The 19,157-nt window shown below is 51.9% G+C and overlaps 1 protein-coding gene across 1 annotated transcript; it reads left to right on the forward strand.

The window, feature by feature from the left end:
* Positions 1–7,494: 7,494 nt before the first annotated feature.
* On the forward strand, positions 7,495–9,790 carry LOC119275832 (peroxidase 1-like). The gene is made up of 2 exons (XM_037556756.1): positions 7,495–8,022; positions 8,818–9,790. The coding sequence occupies exons 1-2, from the start codon at positions 7,756–7,758 to the stop codon at positions 9,565–9,567; spliced, it is 1,017 nt and encodes a 338-aa protein (XP_037412653.1). The 5' UTR covers positions 7,495–7,755; the 3' UTR covers positions 9,568–9,790.
* The last annotated feature ends 9,367 nt before the right edge of the window (positions 9,791–19,157 follow it).

Below are 19,157 nucleotides of genomic sequence, written 5' to 3' on the forward strand. Positions count from 1 at the left end.
GATCTCGTTTAATACGAGATGGCTACTCATTTAAGTCTGAGAATAATGGTTGTTCGATTTATATGAGAGATATGTTTTATGGTCATGCTCCGATGGTCAATGGTTTATTCTTAATGAATCTCGAGCGTAATATAACACATGTTCATAGTGTAGATGCCAAGAGATTTAAAGTTGATAACGATAGTCCCACATACTTGTGGCACTGCCGCCTTGGTCACATTGGTGTCAAGCGCATGAAGAAGCTCCATGCCGATGGACTTTTAGAGTCTCTTGATTATGAATCATTTGACACGTGCGAACCATGCCTTTTGGGCAAAATGACCAAGACTCCGTTCTCCGGAACAATGGAGCGAGCAACCAACTTGTTGGAAATCATACATACCGATGTGTGCGGTCCAATGAGCGTTGAGGCTCGCGGAGGATATCGTTATGTTCTCACTCTCACAGATGACTTGAGTAGATATGGGTATGTCTACTTAATGAAACACAAGTCTGAGACCTTTGAAAAGTTCAAGGAATTTCAGAATGAGGTAGAGAATCAACGTGACCGAAAGATAAAATTCTTACGATCAGATCGTGGAGGAGAATACTTAAGTCATGAATTTGGTACACACTTAAGGAAATGTGGAATCGTTTCACAGCTCACGCCGCCTGGAACACCTCAGCGAAACGGTGTGTCCGAACGTCGTAATCGCACCCTATTGGATATGGTGTGGTCTATGATGTCTCTTACCGATTTACCGCTATCATTTTGGGGATACGCTCTAGAGACAGCTACATTCACTTTAAATAGGGCACCGTCTAAATCCGTTGAGACGACACCGTATGAATTATGGTTTGGAAAGAAACCTAAGCTGTCGTTTCTAAAAGTTTGGGGATGCGATGCTTATGTCAAGAAACTTCAACCTGAAAAGCTCGAACCCAAGTCGGAAAAATGCGTATTCATAGGATACCCTAAGGAAACTGTCGGGTATACCTTCTACTTAAGATCCGAAGGCAAGATCTTTGTTGCCAAGAACGGATGCTTTCTGGAAAAAGAGTTTCTCTCGAAAGAAGTAAGTGGGAGGAAAGTAGAACTCGATGAAGTACTACCTCTTGAGCGGGAAAGTGGCGCAGTGCAGGAAACCGTTCCTGTGATGCCCACACCAACTGAAGAGGAAAACAATGATGATGATCAAGGTACTTCGGATCAAGTTACTGCTAAACTTCGTAGGTCCACAAGGACACGTTCCGCACCAGAGTGGTACGGCAACCCTGTCCTGAAAATCATGTTGTTAGACAACAATGAACCTTCGAACTATGAAGAAGCGATGGCGGGCCCGGATTCCAACAAATGGCTTGAAGCCATGAAATCCGAGATAGAATCCATGTATGAAAACAAAGTATGGACTTTGACAGACTTGCCCGATGATCGGCGAGCGATAGAAAACAAATGGATCTTTAAGAAGAAGACGGACGCGGATGGTAATGTTACAATCTATAAGGCTCGACTTGTCGCTAAGGGTTATCGACAAGTTCAAGGGATTGACTACGACGAGACTTTCTCTCCCGTAGCGAAGCTGAAGTCCGTCCGAATCATGTTAGCAATTGCCGCATACTATGATTATGAGATATGGCAAATGGACGTCAAAACGGCATTCCTTAACGGGCATCTTAAGGAAGAACTGTATATGATGCAGCCGGAAGGTTTTGTCGATCCTCGGAACGCTAACAAAGTATGCAAGCTCCAGCGATCCATTTAAGGACTGGTGCAAGCATCTCGGAGTTGGAACATTCGCTTTGATGAGATGATCAAAGCGTTTGGGTTTATGCAGACTTATGGAGAAGCCTGCGTTTACAAGAAAGTGAGTGGGAGCTCTGTAGCATTTCTCATATTATATGTAGATGACATACTCTTGATGGGAAATAATATAGAATTTCTGGACAGCATTAAGGCCTACTTGAATAAGTGTTTTTCAATGAAGGACCTTGGAGAAGCTGCTTATATATTAGGCATCAAGATCTATAGAGATAGATCGAGACGCCTCATAGGTCTTTCACAAAGCACATACCTTGATAAGATTTTGAAGAGGTTCAAAATGGATCAGTCCAAGAAGGGGTTCTTGCCTATGTTACAAGGTGTGAGATTGAGCTCGGCTCAGTCACCGACCACGGCAAAAGATAAAGAAGAGATGAGTGTCATCCCCTATGCTTCAGCCATAGGATCTATTATGTATGACATGCTGTGTACCAGACCCGATGTAAACCTTGCCGTAAGTTTGGTAGCAAGATACCAAAGTAATCCCGGCAAGGAACACTGGACAGCGGTCAAGAATATCCTGAAGTACCTGAAAAGGACGAAGGACATGTTTCTCGTTTATGGAAGAGACGAAGAGCTCGTCGTAAAGGGTTACGTCGACGCTAGCTTCGACTCAGATCTGGATGACTCTAAGTCACAAACCGGATACGTGTATATGTTGAATGGTGGAGCAGTAAGCTGGTGCAGCTGCAAGCAGAGCGTCGTGGCGGGATCTACGTGTGAAGCGGAGTACATGGCAGCCTCAGAGGCAGCGCATGAAGCGATTTGGGTGAAGGAGTTCATCACCGACCTAGGAGTCATACCCAATGCGTCGGGGCCGATCAAACTCTTCTGTGACAACACTGGAGCTATTGCCCTCGCCAAGGAGCCCAGGTTTCACAAGAAGACCAGGCACATCAAGCGTCGTTTCAACTCCATCCGTGAAAATGTTCAAGATGGAGACATAGAGATTTGCAAAGTGCACACGGATCTGAATGTCGCAGATCCGCTGACTAAACCTCTCTCGCGTGCAAAACACGATCAACACCAGAACTCTATGGGTGTTCGATTCATCACAATGTAACTAGATTGGTGACTCTAGTGCAAGTGGGAGACTGTTGGAAATATGCCCTATAGGCAATAATAAAAGTATTATTATATTTCAATGTTCATGATAAATGTCTTTTATTCATGCTATAACTGTATTATCCGGAAATCGTAATACACGTGTGAATACTTAGACCACAATATGTCCCTGGTGAGCCTCTAGTTGACCAGCTCGTTGTGATCAACAGATAGTCATGGTTTCCTGACTATGGACATTGGATGTCGTTGATAACGGGATCACATCATTAGGAGAATGATGTGATGGACAAGACCCAATCCTAAGCATAGCATAAAAGATCGTGTAGTTCGTTTTGCTAGAGCTTTGCCAGTGTCAAGTATCTCTTCCTTCGACCATGAGATCGTGTAACTCTTGGATACCGTAAGAGTGCCTTGGGTGTATGAAACGTCACAACGTAACTGGGTGACTATAAAGGTGCATTACAGGTATCTCCGAAAGTAGCTGTTGGGTTGACACGGATCGAGACTGGGATTTGTCACTCCGTATGACGGAGAGGTATCTCTGGGCCCACTCGGTAATGCATCATCATAATGAGCTCAATGTGACCAAGGTGTTGGACACGGGATCATGCATTACGGTACGAGTAAAGTGACTTGCCGGTAACGAGACTGAACAAGGTATTGGGATACCGACGATCGAGTCTCGGGCAAGTAACGTACCGATTGACAAAGGGAATTGCATACAGGGTTTGATCGAATCCTCGACATCGTGGTTCATCCGATGACAACATCGAGGAGCATGTGGGAGCCATCATGGGTATCCAGATCCCGCTGTTGGTTATTGACGGAGAGCGTCTCGGTCATGTCTGCATGTCTCCCGAACCCGTAGGGTCTACACACTTAAGGTTCGGTGACGCTAGGGTTATTAGGAAGACTAGTATGTGACTACCGAATGTTGTTCGGAGTCCCGGATGGGATCCTGGACGTCACGAGGAGATCCGGAAGGGTCCGGAGGTAAAGATTTATATATGGGAAGTTGTCAAACGGACACCGGGAAGTTTCGGGGTCATACCGGTATTGTACCGTGGCCACCGGAAGGGTTCCGGGGGTCCACCGGGAGGGGCCACCCCTCCCGGGGGGCCACATGGGCTGCGTGGGGCAGGGAGCCAGCCCCTGGTGGGATGGCCGCACCCCCTCCCTTGGGCCCATGCGCCTAGGGTTGAGGGGGGAACCCTAGAGGGGGCGCCCCCCTTGGCTTGGGGGGCAAGCCACCCTCTCCCCTCTCCCCTAGGCCGCCGCACCCCCCCTAGATGGGTTCTAGGGGGGCCAGCCCCCCTTCTCCCTTCCCCCTATAAATAGAGGGGTGAGGGGAGGGCAGCCGCACCACCCTCCAAGGCGCAGCCCTCCCCTCCCCAACACCTCTCCTCCTCCGTTGTGTGCTTGGCGAAGCCCTGTCGGAGTACTGCCTCTCCACCATCACCACGCCGTCGTGCTACCGGTGGAGCTGTCTTCCTCAACCTCTCCTTTCCCCTTGCTGGATCAAGAAGGAGGAGACGTCTCCCGTCCCGTACGTGTGTTGAACGCGGAGGTGCTGTCCGTTCAGCACTTGGTCATCGGTGATTCGAATCACGTCGAGTACGACTACATCATCACCTTGCAAGCTTCCGCACGCGATCTACAAGTGGTATGTAGATGCAAACTCTCTCCCTTGACTCGTTGCTTAGATGAACTCATAGATGGATCTTGGTGAAACCGTAGGAAAAATTTCAATTTTCTGCAACGTTCCCCAACACGCCGCAGCTCTTGCGCCGGTGCATTGTGGACGGTGGAGCTTGTCCCTCCCGACTAGCGCGCGGCTCCTCCAGGGCAGCGTAGTCCGCTCCTCCCCCGCGTCGTCCCATTCTCCCGGCTACCGCTACTCCGCGCGGGAAGCGGTGGGTGCTAGTGCCCGCGCCGTCGACCCGCACGCACACTCCAAAAACTGAGGCGCGCGCCGCCAGCCGTGAGAGGTAGCAGTCTAGGGAGCGTGACGCAGCAGAGCAACCCGTGCGCCGCCACCGCGGGATGCCGGCGAAGCCCGACGAGGGCGGGCGACCCCTCGCTTGGGTCTACCGCCGGTCGCTAACGGCGGCGGAGACGGACACTCGCCGCCTACGGCGAAAGAACACGAAGGCGCTCCGGCTTGCCATTGAGCAGTCGGAGCACGTGTTGCTGGAGGCAGCGGCGGAGGTGGCCCGGTTGGCCAAGATAAAGCGGCAGCAGGACAGGGTCGTCCGGCGGCTGACGGGCTCATTGTCCTCTCTAACGAAGAAGGCGACGACCAGAGCTCCTCCTCCTCTGACTCGGATGATCCACCACCTGCAGTCGACGCCTACAGCTACGCCGACGATCGGAAAGGCAAAGGCCCGACGAGGAAGTGGTGAATCTCCGTCGTCTGCATAGTTAATTCCTAGTTATTTATGTCTCTAGTTAGAATCTGTCTGTCGTCTGTGGATTATGTGAATTTTGAGTAGTTTTTGGAGATCTGTGTGTGATCTTTTGATGATCGGAATGTGCATATTTAGCTCCGTTTCATAGTCCGTGCAATGATCTACGTAATTTATCGTCACGTTGCATGGGTAGTATGGATAAGGGTATCGGATATGAAAAGTGCGGATCCGGAGAACACAAATTGAGGAGTGCCCGCGCGCGTGCGTGGGAGTTTGAGGGGCCGATTTTGCTAAGTCCGGCTGTAGATGCTCTAAAACTTGTCAAATTTTGATTGTCTGATGGCAATGTTCTGATGAGTTTGTATGGATTTAAGGTATGTGATGCATCGTTTATTTAGTTGCATGAATTTAAGATATGTTAATTGAGGTATTTGATTGTGAGAAAGGAAATTTGACGTGTGATCGATCAGTGTGTGCGGATGCGCCCAGCTTGTGTGTGGCCGATTGGGGGTTGGACTTGCCGAGCCCGGCCGTAGATGCTCTGACCATGATACAGTTGGATTACCTTGAGACGATTGTACAGTGGTGAGTTCACTCTACAGAAATCACCTCCTTTGACACTAATCCAAATGGAAACGGCGAATCCCCAGGGAACAGACAGCGCTCTCGACGGATGCCAGGCGCAAATTCTGCTGGGCTTTGCGGCTTGGGGGCACGGAACCCGGCAATCATCGTACCGGCCGACTGGCCCACACGGACACGGCAACCGAAAAGCGCGGGGGAGCACAGCACAGCCTTGATTGTTTTTTGCTTTCTTTCGCCCTTATAAACGGGCACTCGGCCGTCCATGATTAAGCAAAAACAGCACACAAGGGAAGAGAAGGGAGAAAGAAGAGACCAAAGCCACCATCGGACGCGTGTGCCCCTCCCATAGCGTCACAGAGAGTGAGTGAGAGAGACGACGGTATTCAACTCCCGTGATTCCTGCGGTTCCAGGGGCGCTTCTACGCGCAAAATGGCCGAGGAGATCCTGCAAACCCCGCCACGAAAACAGCACCATCTACTACTACCAGAAGTAATTTTGCTAGCCCACGCGGCGTACGTGTGTGAGGATGTCGGTCGGTAGAAACGGTAGAGAAACCGCATCTAGGCGGATTGTTGTTGCCGCCCACCTGTCTAGGTTGGGAAAGGATTACCCCAGTCGCGCCTTGCCCTGCCTGGACTTGGACGGCGGCAAGACAGAGGTCAAGGGGCCATGGCTTGAGACTGACGGCCCCCATGCTGCGCCTCGTGGTCGCCTGCAGCAGGGTACAAAAAACATATACTACGATTCAAAAAAAGGGTACAAAAACATCTTACTAAACTGGAACAAGTAATGTAATCATGTACTACTACTGCCAGTACTAGTTAATTACTCTGCAGTTTGGGAAAGGACCGCATTCGCAGCGGTGAACATGGCAAAAGGGCACCTAACTCGCGCCCCTGCCCTTTCAGCACATGCGCCCGGCCCCACATGCCTGTCTAGTGTACTGTAGTACTGTGCTCCCATGCCTTGCATCCTCCTCCCGTGGGTCTCTCCTCTCGATCACGCCGGAAGTGATCACGCACGCACAGGCAGCTGCGTGCGTGCGTGCGTGCGTGCGTGTGTGTGTGTGTGTGAACTGGTCTCTGTGGGTCGACACGAGTTCGCTGCGGCCATGACCCATGCCGTTTTCTTTTCGCTGAGGGCGGTCATGACCCATGTCCTCCCATGTCACAACAATGCACCTGCTCCTACTCGTGCCATTAGATTCAGTTACCAATCGACCGACCGTTCACGAGAAGAAGAACACAAGGTCTTGAGTTTGTTTTTGTTCTGCAGTGTGCCTATGCCTATCTATCCCTTGTAGGCGACGAATGGCGAGCAGCACACATGCAGCCGCGCCGCACCGCGCGCGCAGGTGGAAATGGAATGGTTTTTGCAAAAAAAAAAGGGTGGAAATTGAATGGAACCCATCCGTCCCGTCCCGGTCCTGTGCCAAATCGTGGCGTGGTGGCTTCCCAAGACCCCCGATATGGACACATCACCGTGCCGCGCTCCAGCTTCCGAATCCAAACTGAGAGAGACCATAAACGAATCGTGCCGCTGTGGCAAACTAGCTAGTATCCGACGAGCCAGCGAGACGACCTCCTTGTTTGCTTGTCCCTCCTCCTCGCCCGCGGTTGCTTTCTACAACCGCTGGCCGTGCAGGTGCAGCACAGAACACAGCCACTCGCGCTCGGCCGCCGAGCCTATAAAGGGCGGTGCCCAGCCACCACCTTAATGACACTGTCATCACCAAACACGAACACAAACACAGACACAAACGAAAACCATCCCTTCCCTCTCGCCCTCCCTTCCCCTTCCTTCTCTGTCTCCTCTCGCAGTCGCAAGATCAGCGCCGCTCCCAAGAGTTAAGAAGAGAGAGAGAGAGAGAGAGAGAGAGAGAGAGAGGAAGGAAGGAGATGGGGCTGCAATCAGTGTGCGGAGGAGCAGGGCGGTGGCGGCGAGCAGTGGCGTGGTGGGGGGCCGTCCTGGTCCTCGCCCATTTACTCAGCTGCGGCAGCGCGGGGCTCCTGGACACCAACCCGGGCTTGGCCTATAACTTCTACGCGACGACGTGCCCCAGCGCAGAGGCCACCGTCCGGAGCATCACCTGGGCGCAGGTCGCCGGCAACCAGGCCCTCCCCGGCCAGCTCCTCAGGCTGCACTTCCACGACTGCTTCGTCAAGGTCAGTTCCTCAGTTCCTGAGTTCCTTCGTTAACCTCGCCCTGCCCCCACTTCCGCTTCAGCTCTTCTCCCTTTCCCTGAGTGCCTGAGTGGAGTGGGTCTTTGCTTCCACTTCCGTCGGGGCCGTGCCCGTGCCCGTGCCCAGCCGGCCGACGCGGAAAGCGCTTCTTTTTCCCGGCAACAAATTAACTGCGGATTCCATTTCTAGCTACTCCATTCATGTTCGAACCAAGAGTCCTGGCTCGTCGCTCTAATTAAACTGGCAGATCGCCTTTCTCCCTCTGCCCAAGCAGATTTTACTGCGGGGGTTTACTTTGCTTTTGAGCTTTTTTGGGGGGCTTTTACGAGCAATAATACTGTTTTTCAACTCTCTCTCCCTCTCTCTCTCTCTCTCACTCGTTGCCGTGGTGAGAGTGAGTGTACAAGCCAGTTTGACTGTTGATATGTACACGAGCACCTTTATGTGTACTTACGTAAGCATTACGGCGCCTTTCCGCTCGTAGCGACACAGCCAAGCAAGAAAACAAGGCGAGAAATAGTAGACTAGTGCAAGGGGAGCAAGGTGAATCTTGTCGTACAGTAATATTTTCCATGGCCAATGCGTCGCCGCTCACATGCGCTGCGCGCCCAGCTGGTGGCGCGCGACAGCTATCAAAGCTGCCGCGCCGGTACGGCGGCTGCAGGAGCAGCTTTGGCCCCTTGCGGCGGCCCCGCGCCCGCGCTCATCCAAATTTCAAACCCCAAAATGCGATCCGTGTGGCTCACAGTTTCTTTGAATGCTATGATGATAATGCAGGGCTGCGACGCGTCCATCCTGCTGGACAACGCGCAGAGCGAGAAGACGGCGCCGCCCAATGGCTCCCTCGGCGGCTACCCGGTGATCGACGCCATCAAGGCGCAGCTCGAGAAGGCCTGCCCGGGCGTCGTCTCCTGCGCCGACATCGTCGCGCTCGCCGCCCGCGACGCCGTCTCCTACCAGTTCAAGGCCTCGCTCTGGCAGGTGGAGACCGGCCGCCGGGACGGCCCCGTCTCGCTCGCCAGCAACACCGGCGCGCTGCCCTCGCCCTCCGCCGGCTTCAACGGCCTGCTGCAGAGCTTCGCCGCCAAGGGGCTCGACGTCAACGACCTCGTCGCGCTCTCCGGCGCGCACACCATCGGCAAGGCCAGCTGCTCCAGCGTCACGCCCAGGCTGTACCAGGGCAACGCCACCAGCATCGACCCCCTGCTCGACTCCACCTACGCCAAGACGCTCATGAACGCCTGCCCGAACACTCCCGCTTCCACGTCCACGGTGGACCTGGACGGCGCCACGCCGTTCAAGTTCGACGGCAGCTACTACACCAACCTGCAGAACAAGCGGGGAGTGCTCGCCTCCGACGCCGCGCTCACGCAGAACGCCGCCGCCGCGACCATTGTCAACGACCTGACCAACCCGATCAAGTTCTACGCCGCCTTCTCCATGTCTATGAAGAAGATGGGCCGCGTCGACGTGCTCACCCTCAAGAACGGACAAGGGAAGATCAGGACCAAGTGCAATGTGCCGTGAGGGTTCATCCAGGAGCGCCACACATTTTCTTGGATTTTTTTACTCTCTCCCTCTCCCTCTTATTTCATCGGCGCGGGTCAAATATATTGTGCCCGCCATGATTAAGCTCCCAGATCTATATTGATTTGTTAAGTGCTGTGCCTGAGTATGTAAGATTATTAGTCACGACATGCGTTGCATTCCTCTTGCAATCAATCAAAGAAGGTGATTCGGCACTTCTCTCTGCTCTCACTTGTCAGCCATGTCCAAGTGTCGAAATATTCAGACTAAGTGCATCTTTCTTCAGACTAGAAGAACGCCCGTGCGTTGCAACGGGGCCACATTAACTTTAAAAGTTCAATATTACGACATTGACGACCTTTTTTACCATCAAATCCTCACACACACAGACACACACTCTCCCTCCCTCTTCCTCACTCTCTATCCCCCTCTCCCTTTCTCTCTAACACACACATATCCATCTTATCGGGTATGGGACCATAATCCATCTATTTCACACATACACGCTAGTGCATAACAATATGGATTATGTGTATTATATTTGCCACCAGAACTGAGGGAATTAATTTCATGTAAATCGACCAGCCACAGCTCCAAGAATACGCGGACGAGGTGGCTCGGGTCGGTGTCGGCGCCTTCCAGCGCGGGCCACAGGCCCGCTTCCAAGTGCACGTGCAATGCACGTCTTCACAAATATTATAACCATATGTGAGAAATCACATGCATAGAAAAGACATTCTGATAGCAATCCAAATACCATACTCAATTGAATACCTAACCCGGACAATACTCTTATTTCTATGCGCCAGGAAAAATGGAATAGCAAAGCTAAGTATGCCTACATACGCTCAAATTATATATAAGAATCTTGGGTGAACAATTGCAACAAAGCACTAAGCAGCGATAAATTCAAATAAAAAATTCATTAACTATGCAGGCAGCAGGCTTGTTACAACATAAAGAGATAGGAAAATGTCACCTCCAGTAATGTAGCGCAAAGGAGTGGAACGAAGCATGAATGAGCGGTTGTCTGTTCTTCTCCATGTACATGGATCAGTAGTAGAGGCCAAGTATATAAGTACTTGACTGAACTCCACTCTTCGTGTACGGAAAGCCATGTCACCTTCTCGCCGCTGCAGCATGGGAGGACGGCTGGTTCACGTGACCCTCCAACTGGGGGATCCATGGTGGCTGACCGTCGAGCTCGAGGCAGAGAAGTTGAGGGCAGCAGTGGCGAGATCCATGCCGGCCAACCGGGCGAAGAGGAGGTCGTCGGGGAGGGACACATCGGCAAGATCCGGTCACCACGCGACCTGAAGAGCAATAGTGATCTCCACAAGCTGTAGGCCGACGGCGTGCTCCATCCCCTGCGATGGGGTGACCATGGCAGTGGCCACAGCTCCTCATGCTCGCCTCGATCTCGGCGACACACCCTGAGTGTAGGAGGCAGCAACGACCTCGACGAAATCATGGCCTCCATCCCGGAACGCATGAAGGACCTCGGCCCCGTCGCTACTCCTCCCGCCGTAGCCGCACGCGGCAGCGGACCGTGGGTAGGAGGGCAGGCGGCGTCGCCTCAGCTGACGGCAGGGAGCAGCGTTGATTTCGGGTAGGTGGCATCGCGAGGACGGCCGCGGCCGCGGGGAAGCACCCCGATCATGCTGCCAGGCCAATCCTTCTCCTCCGATCCCCTATCCCCGAAGATTGCGTCGCCGCCCCGGTCGTGTTGTTTTCATATATTATGCCATTTTTTCCTATACCTAAACAAACGCGGGCGAGCGGATGGCAGAGTTTTGGTCCGCCCTCTAAAATTGCTAAACGCACTTTTGGTGAGGATTATTGTTAATAAATGAATTCAATCATGTCGCTCTAAATAAATGGATTCAATCATGTGACTCTAATTACTTCGGATTGTTATGTGCACACTAAGCGGGGTGCAGTTAGGAAAGAAAATGTTTTCTAATTAAAGTGATTGAGTGATTTAAGGTAAGGTTAATTAATTTAGATTTGACTTTTAGTGATTGTTAGTAAAGTATGATGCGTCTTTAAAATCTTTTATTTGTTTCTTTAAAATCTATTATTTGTTTCCTAAAGAAATTTGCAATAATGGAAGGTATCGGTTGATTTGGATAAGTTAGTAAATTTAGATCCGTGATTGCGTGCACGTTTGGAAAGTGCTGATTTGCAAGGAAAGAGCTGAGGGGTAAATAAACCGGTGAATAAGAAACCAGCATCGAAAAAAATCTACGATGGTTAACCTACGAAAAAAAACCGGACGAAAGTGGTGAGACGAAAAAAACTGGAAGCGAGACTACTGATGGGGTCATGTACCTAGGGTAGGGTCACAGACCTGATCTAAGTACCTTGCCCAAGGACACCCTTAGAAGAGAACACCTTCTAGTCGACCAACGAGGGACTCACTCGACTGACTTGAAGGACTCGACCTCGAAGACTCACTCGACCACCAGAAGGTCAACAGGCGCTCTGCACTGCAACGGCCTGTAATTAAGTAGACTTTATGATAGTAAAGACACTTTATGTGGGGCATTACCAGTAACGCCCCAGACTTAACTCACCTTAAACCCTCTCCTACATGGGCTGGCTGGGGTCCTGGCGCACTCTATATAAGCCACCCTCCTCCACAGGTCAAGGGGTTCGGCACTTTGTAACTCATATACTCATAATCCACTCGACCGCCTCCGGGCTCCGAGACGTAGGGCTATTACTTCTTCCGAGAAGGGCCTGAACTCGTACATCCCTTGTGTTTACAACCTCTCCATAGCTAGGACCTTGCCTCTCCATACCTACCCCCCACTCTATTGTCAGGCTTAGAACCACGACAGTTGGCGCCCACCGTGGGGCCGGTGTTTTAGCGATTTTGTGGGGAAGTTGTGATTCTTCCGAGTACTTTCATCATGGTGGCTGCTCGAGTTTTGGTCGAGGGTCGAGAGATCCGCCTCGGCGCTCTCACCTTCATCGCCGACGACTCCGCCTGGCTCCAGGAGGCTCCACTCGACGTTGATGCGCTCCCCGTCCGCGGTGCGACGCATTTTCGCGCATGTGTCCGCGGCGTTCTGCTGCGGCAACCGTCGACCCCGTATCGGTCGACTCCTCCATCGTCCACCCTCCCGGTCTCCCGCCAGCGCAAGCGCTCGGGCCGGTCGAGGCTTCAGCGGTGGGTGAGGCACGCGGTGGCTCGCCAGACGGCCACCACTCATGTTGCGGCAATCGAGCCCGACGAATCTCTCTACGGCCTGTTCGATCTGTCGACTAGCTCCGTGGAGACTGCATCCGAGTGCGATAGGAGCGATCCAGCGGCGGAAATCCTGATGGTCGACGGGCCCCGCAGTCCCCCTGGCTTCGCCCGTGATGGTGGGGCAGGCGACGGAGGCGACCCCGCACGAGACCACGAAGAGTACCAGCCCGAGCCACTCGACTCTCTGCAAAGAGAGGAACTTCGCCGCAGGAACGTGGATGCCCTACGTACACCCATCGCAGGAGAAACCCCCGAGGATCGCGCCTTGGAGGAGGCACGTTTGGCCAACTTGGCCGAACGCACTCGACTGGAGAATCTTCAGCGAGCACTCGACGAGCGCGCGCGGCAACGAGTTCCCGACAACAGTCGACGTCAACTCTTCCCGCCGACTCAGGTATATCGAACCCCAATCTAGAATTTAGCAGCTGCGACCCGTATAGCAGTCTATCCAGCCTTCTCAGTCGGAAGCTGGCAGAGGCTTGATGCAGATCAGGGATCTGCTCTGGGCAGCAGGAGATCAGAATTCGGCCGTGTCGCAGTCGCGCAACAGAATTCACAGTCGATCCGTCGCTGCGAATACGGTTCAGTCGGCTCACAGCCCCAGATCGCCTCCGCGGCGTGAAGGGCGCGAGAATCGGCGAGACCAATATGGTGACCGACTCGACCGAGATGATAGGCGTCGAGTGCCCAATTCCCCTCCGAGGGGTGGGTCTTACACTCCTCGGCAGCAAGATGACAGGCGTCAGCTCAGTGCGGGGCAAAGAGTTCCAGTCGACCCCAGAGAACCAGGCTTCGACGCGCGATCCATTATCGTGCAAGGTTTGGTCGACCAGAACAGAGCCCATCGAGGTGGACTCGACAGAGATGCGCCCACAAGCAGTCGAGTGCATGTTTCTGGTCCTGAATGTTTCAGCAGAGCTATCAGAGCCGCAGTTATCCCCCCCAATTTCAGGTTGGCAACAGGAGTCAGCAAGTTCACTGGTGAGTCCAAGCCTGAAACTTGGCTTGAGGACTACCGAGTGGCGGTTCAGATTGGTGGTGGGAATGATGAGGTGGCCATGAAGCATTTGCCCCTCATGCTGGAAGGTTCTGCCAGGGCATGGTTGACTCAATTACCTCCTAGCAGCATTTACACTTGGGAAGATCTGTCCCGAGTGTTCATCAGAACATTTGAAGGAACTTGCAAGCGACCAGCTGGACTGACAGAGTTGCAAGTCTGCGTGCAGAAGACCAATGAGACTCTCAGAGAGTATATTCAGAGATGGATCACTTTACACCTCACTGTGGAGAATGTGTCTGATCATCAGGCAGTCTGCGCCTTTAAAGATGGCGTCAAGAACAGAGAATTAAGTTTGAAATTTGGTCGAACCGGTGACATGACCTTGAGTCGGATGATGGAGATTGCTACCAAGTACGCCAACGGCGAAGAAGAAGACCGACTCCGAAGCGGCAAGCACAAGCCGAGCCAGTCGGAAAAAGGAAACACCAGTCAGAAACAGAAGCGGAAGGCTGAACCGGCAGCTCCCGGAGAGGCTCTGGCCGTGACTCAAGGAAAGTTTAAAGGGAAACCAAAAGGATCCTGGAACCCTAAGAAGGTGAAGGATAAAGAAGGGAACGACGTGATGGATATGCCGTGTCACATCCACATGAAGAAAGACGAAGAGGGGAATATCATCTACCCGAAGCACACCACTCGCCAATGTCGACTCCTGATCCAGCAGTTTCAGGGAAACAGTCTAAGGACAAGGAGAAGGAGTCGGACAAGGCCGAAGACAAGGAGGATAGTGAGGGAGGATATCCGCATATCAACTCCACTCTGATGATCTTTGCAGATGTGGAAAGCAAGAGTCGATTGAAAGTCATTAACCGAGAAGTGAACATGGTTGCCCCAGCAAAAGCAAATTATTTGAAATGGTCCCAAATACCCATCACATTCGACCAATCTGATCACCCGACTCATATTGCCGCCCCTGGGAGGCAAGCTTTGGTGGTCGATCCAGTTGTCGAAGGCACTCGACTGACAAAAGTGCTGATGGACGGTGGAAGCGGGCTGAATTTGTTGTATGCAGACACACTGAAAGGAATGGGCATTCCGATGTCCCGGCTGAGCACTAGTAACATGAGCTTTCATGGAGTTATACCAGGGAAGAAAGCCGAGTCACTCGGCCAAATAGCTCTGGACGTGGTGTTTGGTGATTCGAAACATTTTCGCAAAGAAAAGTTGACGTTTGAGGTCGTGGATTTTCAGAGTGCATATCATGCCATTTTGGAGAGACCAGCTTACGCACGGTTCATGGCTCGACCATGTTACGTGTACCTCAAATTGAAGATGCCCAGCCCCAAAGGAGTGATCACTGTCACCAGTGATCGGAAAAAGGCAGAAGAGTGCTTTCAGAAGGGCTCAAAGATTGTCGATTCCCAGGTGACAGCGGTCGAGTTCGAGGAATACAAGCAAAACGCAGATCCGAGTGACTTGCTACGATCCAACAAACCCACCACAGAGTCTGCATTTCAGTCGTCCGGTGAGACGAAGCCTGTTCACATTCACCCGACCGACCCCGATGCCGCCCCGACCCGCATCTCCACAACACTCGACCCAAAATAGGAAGAAGCGCTCATCCAGTTCCTCCGTGAGAACTGGGACATTTTTGCATGGAAGCCCGCTGACATGCTAGGTGTTCCCAGGGGACTGGCTGAGCATCGCCTACGAGTCGACTCATCAGCAAAACCAGTCAAAGAGCATCTTCGGCGGTCCGCCGTCCAGAAGAGAAAAGCCATTGGTGAGAAAGTGGCTCGACTGTTGGCGGCAGGATTTATCCGAGAGATATACCACTCCGAGTGGCTCGCTAATGTCGTCATGGTTCCTAAGAAGGACAAGTCGCTCCGAATGTGCATTGATTTCAAGCACATCAACCGGGCCTGCCCGAAAGATCATTTTCCTCTCCCTCGCATAGATCAAATTGTTGACTCGACCGCGGGATGCGAGAGATTATCTTTTCTAGATGCCTATTCCGGGTACCACCAGATCCGTCTGTACGGACCCGACGAGGTAAAAACAGCTTTCATCACTCCATTCGGGTGCTTCTGCTATATCACCATGCCGTTCGGCCTCAAGAATGCCGGAGCCACATTTATGCGAATGATTCAGAAGTGTCTACTCACTCAAATCAGTCGGAATGTGGAAGCATATATGGATGATATCGTTGTCAAATCACGAAAAGGTTCCGACCTGCTCGCTGATCTCGCCGAAACATTTGCCAACCTCAGAAGGTATGATATCAAGCTCAATCCATCAAAGTGCACATTTGGAGTTCCTGGTGGCAAGTTACTCGGTTTTCTCGTTTCGGAACGGGGAATCGACGCTAATCCAGAGAAGATCGGCACTATTCTCTGAATGAAACGCCCTGTGCGAGTGCACGATGTCCAGAAGCTTACTGGATGCTTGGCCGCATTAAGTCGATTCATCTCACGACTCGGTGAAAAGACATTGCCTCTTTACCGACTGATGAAGAAGGCAGACAAGTTCGAGTGGACTCCAGAAGCTGATGCAGCGTTTGCCGAGCTAAAAGCTCTGCTCTCCACCCAGCCGGTGCTTGCTGCTCCAATCAGCAAAGAGCCTCTGTTGCTCTATATCGCAGCCACAGGACAAGTCGTCAGTACTGTGCTTACGGTCGAGCGGGAAGAAGAAGGAAAAGCTCTCAAAGTTCAGCGCCCAGTGTATTATTTGTCTGAAGTCTTGACTCCATCCAAGCAGAGATATCCTCATTATCAGAAGCTTGTGTATGGAATATACATGACCACAAAGAAGGTTGCTCATTACTTCTCTGATCATTCCATCACAGTCGTCAGCGACGCTCCACTATCAGAGATTTTGCACAACAGAGATGCAACTGGTCGAGTGGCCAAATGGGCGATTGAACTTCTTCCCCTTGATATCAAGTTTGAGGCAAAGAAAGCCATTAAGTCCCAGGCAATAGCAAATTTCCTCGCCGAGTGGATTGAACAGCAGCAGCCGACTGAAGTTCACTCGGAGCATTGGACCATGTTCTTTGATGGCTCTAAGATGTGGAATGGTTCCGGTGCTGGGGTTGTCCTGGTTTCCCCCAGAGGAGATAAGCTCAGATATGTGCTCCAGATTCACTTTGATTCCTCCAACAATGAGGCAGAATATGAGGCCCTCTTATATGGGTTGCGCATGGCCATTTCACTCGGCGTCCGCCGCCTGATGGTCTATGGCGACTCGGATTTAGTGGTCAACCAAGTGATGAAGGAGTGGGACGTGAGAAGCCCAGCCATGACTGGATACTGCAGTGCAGTGAGGAAGCTGGAAAAGAAGTTCGAGGGGTTGGAGCTCCATCATATACCCTGACTGAAAAATCAAGCAGCTGATGATCTAGCAAAGATAGGTTCCAAGAGAGAAGACATTCCGAGTGGTGTGTTCTTGGAGCATATACACACTCCGTCAGTCAAAGAAGATCCTTTCACCGAAGAAGCTCCACAGCCCAAGAGTGCCACAGATCCGACTGAGGTTGAAGTCCCAGCGGTGGTCGACTTGATCATGGAGGTCTTGGTGGTCATTCCCGACTGGACAGTTCCATATATCGCGTATATCCTGAGAAAAGAGCTTCCGGAGGATGAGGAAGAGGCTCGACAGATCGTCCGTCGATCTAAGGCCTTTACCGTAATCAAAGGACAATTATACAGAGAAAGCGCGACTGGAGTTGGTCAGAAGTGCATAACACCAGAAGAAGGTCGACTCATCCTCAATAATATCCACTCGGGGACCTGTGGTCATCATGCGTCCTCTCGGACCATCGTGGCCAAAGCATACCGAGCCGGGTTTTACTGGCCAAAGGCGAATGAGATGGCAAAGGAGATAGTGGATAAGTGCGAGGGATGTCAGTTCTACTCGAATATGTCGCACAAGCCTGCATCGGCTCTGAAGACCATCCCACTCGTCTGGCCTTTCGCAGTATGGGGGTTGGACATGGTCGGTCCTTTGAGAACAGGACGAAGCGGCTTCACGCATGTACTGGTGGCAGTCGACAAGTTCACCAAGTGGATCGAGGCTAAACCAATCAAGAACCTTGACACCGGTACTGCTGTTAGCTTCATCAGGGAACTAATACTCAGATATGGAGTCCCGCACAACATCATTACGGATAATGGATCGAACTTTGACTCGAAGGAATTCAAGGATTTCTGTAATTCTCAAGGCACACGGGTCGACTACGCTTCAGTCGCCCATCCGCAGTCGAATGGACAAGCAGAGCGAGCCAATGGCCTGATTCTCAAGGGATTAAAACCCCGACTGATGCGTGATCTCAAGCATGCAGCTGGAGCTTGGGTCAACGAACTTCCCTCGGTGCTTTGGGGACTGCGGACCACACCTAATCGGTCGACTGGAAGAACTCCATTCTTCTTGGTCTACGGAGCTGAAGCAGTCTTGCCGAGCGATCTTCTCCACAATGCTCCTCGAGTTGAAATCTACAACGAAGCAGAAGCTGAACAAGCGCGGCAAGACGCAGTCGACCTTTTAGAGGAAGAAAGGGAGATGGCTCTGATCCGGTCGACCATCTACCAACAAGATTTGCGTCGTTTCCACGCCAGAAATGTGAGAGGTCGAGCCGTCCAGGAAGGAGATTTGGTTCTCCGAGTGGATCAGCACAAACCACACAAGCTTGCTCCTTCTTGGGAAGGTCCCTTCATTGTCACCAAGGTTCTCCACAACGGGGCGTACCATCTTTACAACGTCGAGCATAATATCGACGAGCCCCGAGCTTGGAACGCGGAACTACTCCGCCCATTTTACACTTAAGGTTTATCACTCGGATGAGTTGCAATAAAGTACTTCTGTAGTTCATGGACCTCAAAATAATAGTGTCATAGTTCCTCCATAATTTTTGTCACTTTTTATTTTTGTCCAATAAAATTCCCCCTCAGTGGGTGACTTAGCCGCGAATCCGTTTCGCCTAAGTTTGTAAAAATCCTACCGAGTGGTGAGCCAGACTCCCACTCGGAGGCTTAGCTGCGAATCCGTTTCGCCTAAGTTATTGAAATCCTACCGAGTGGTAAGCCAGACTTCCACTCGGAGGCTTAGCTGCGAATCCGTTTCGCCTAAGTTATCGAAATCCTACCGAGTGGTAAGCCAGACTTCCACTCGGAGGCTTAGCTGCGAATCCGTTTGGCCTAAGTTATCGAAATCCTACCGAGTGGTAAGCCAAACTTCCACTCGGGGGCTTACCTGCAGCCCTGTGCTCGCCTAAGTTATAAAAATCCTACCGAGTGAAGAGCAAACCTCTCACTTGGGGGCTTAGCTGCAGTCCAAGAACTC

This window comes from Triticum dicoccoides, chromosome 3B (assembly GCF_002162155.2).
Source record: "Triticum dicoccoides isolate Atlit2015 ecotype Zavitan chromosome 3B, WEW_v2.0, whole genome shotgun sequence".
NCBI lineage: Eukaryota > Viridiplantae > Streptophyta > Magnoliopsida > Poales > Poaceae > Triticum > Triticum dicoccoides.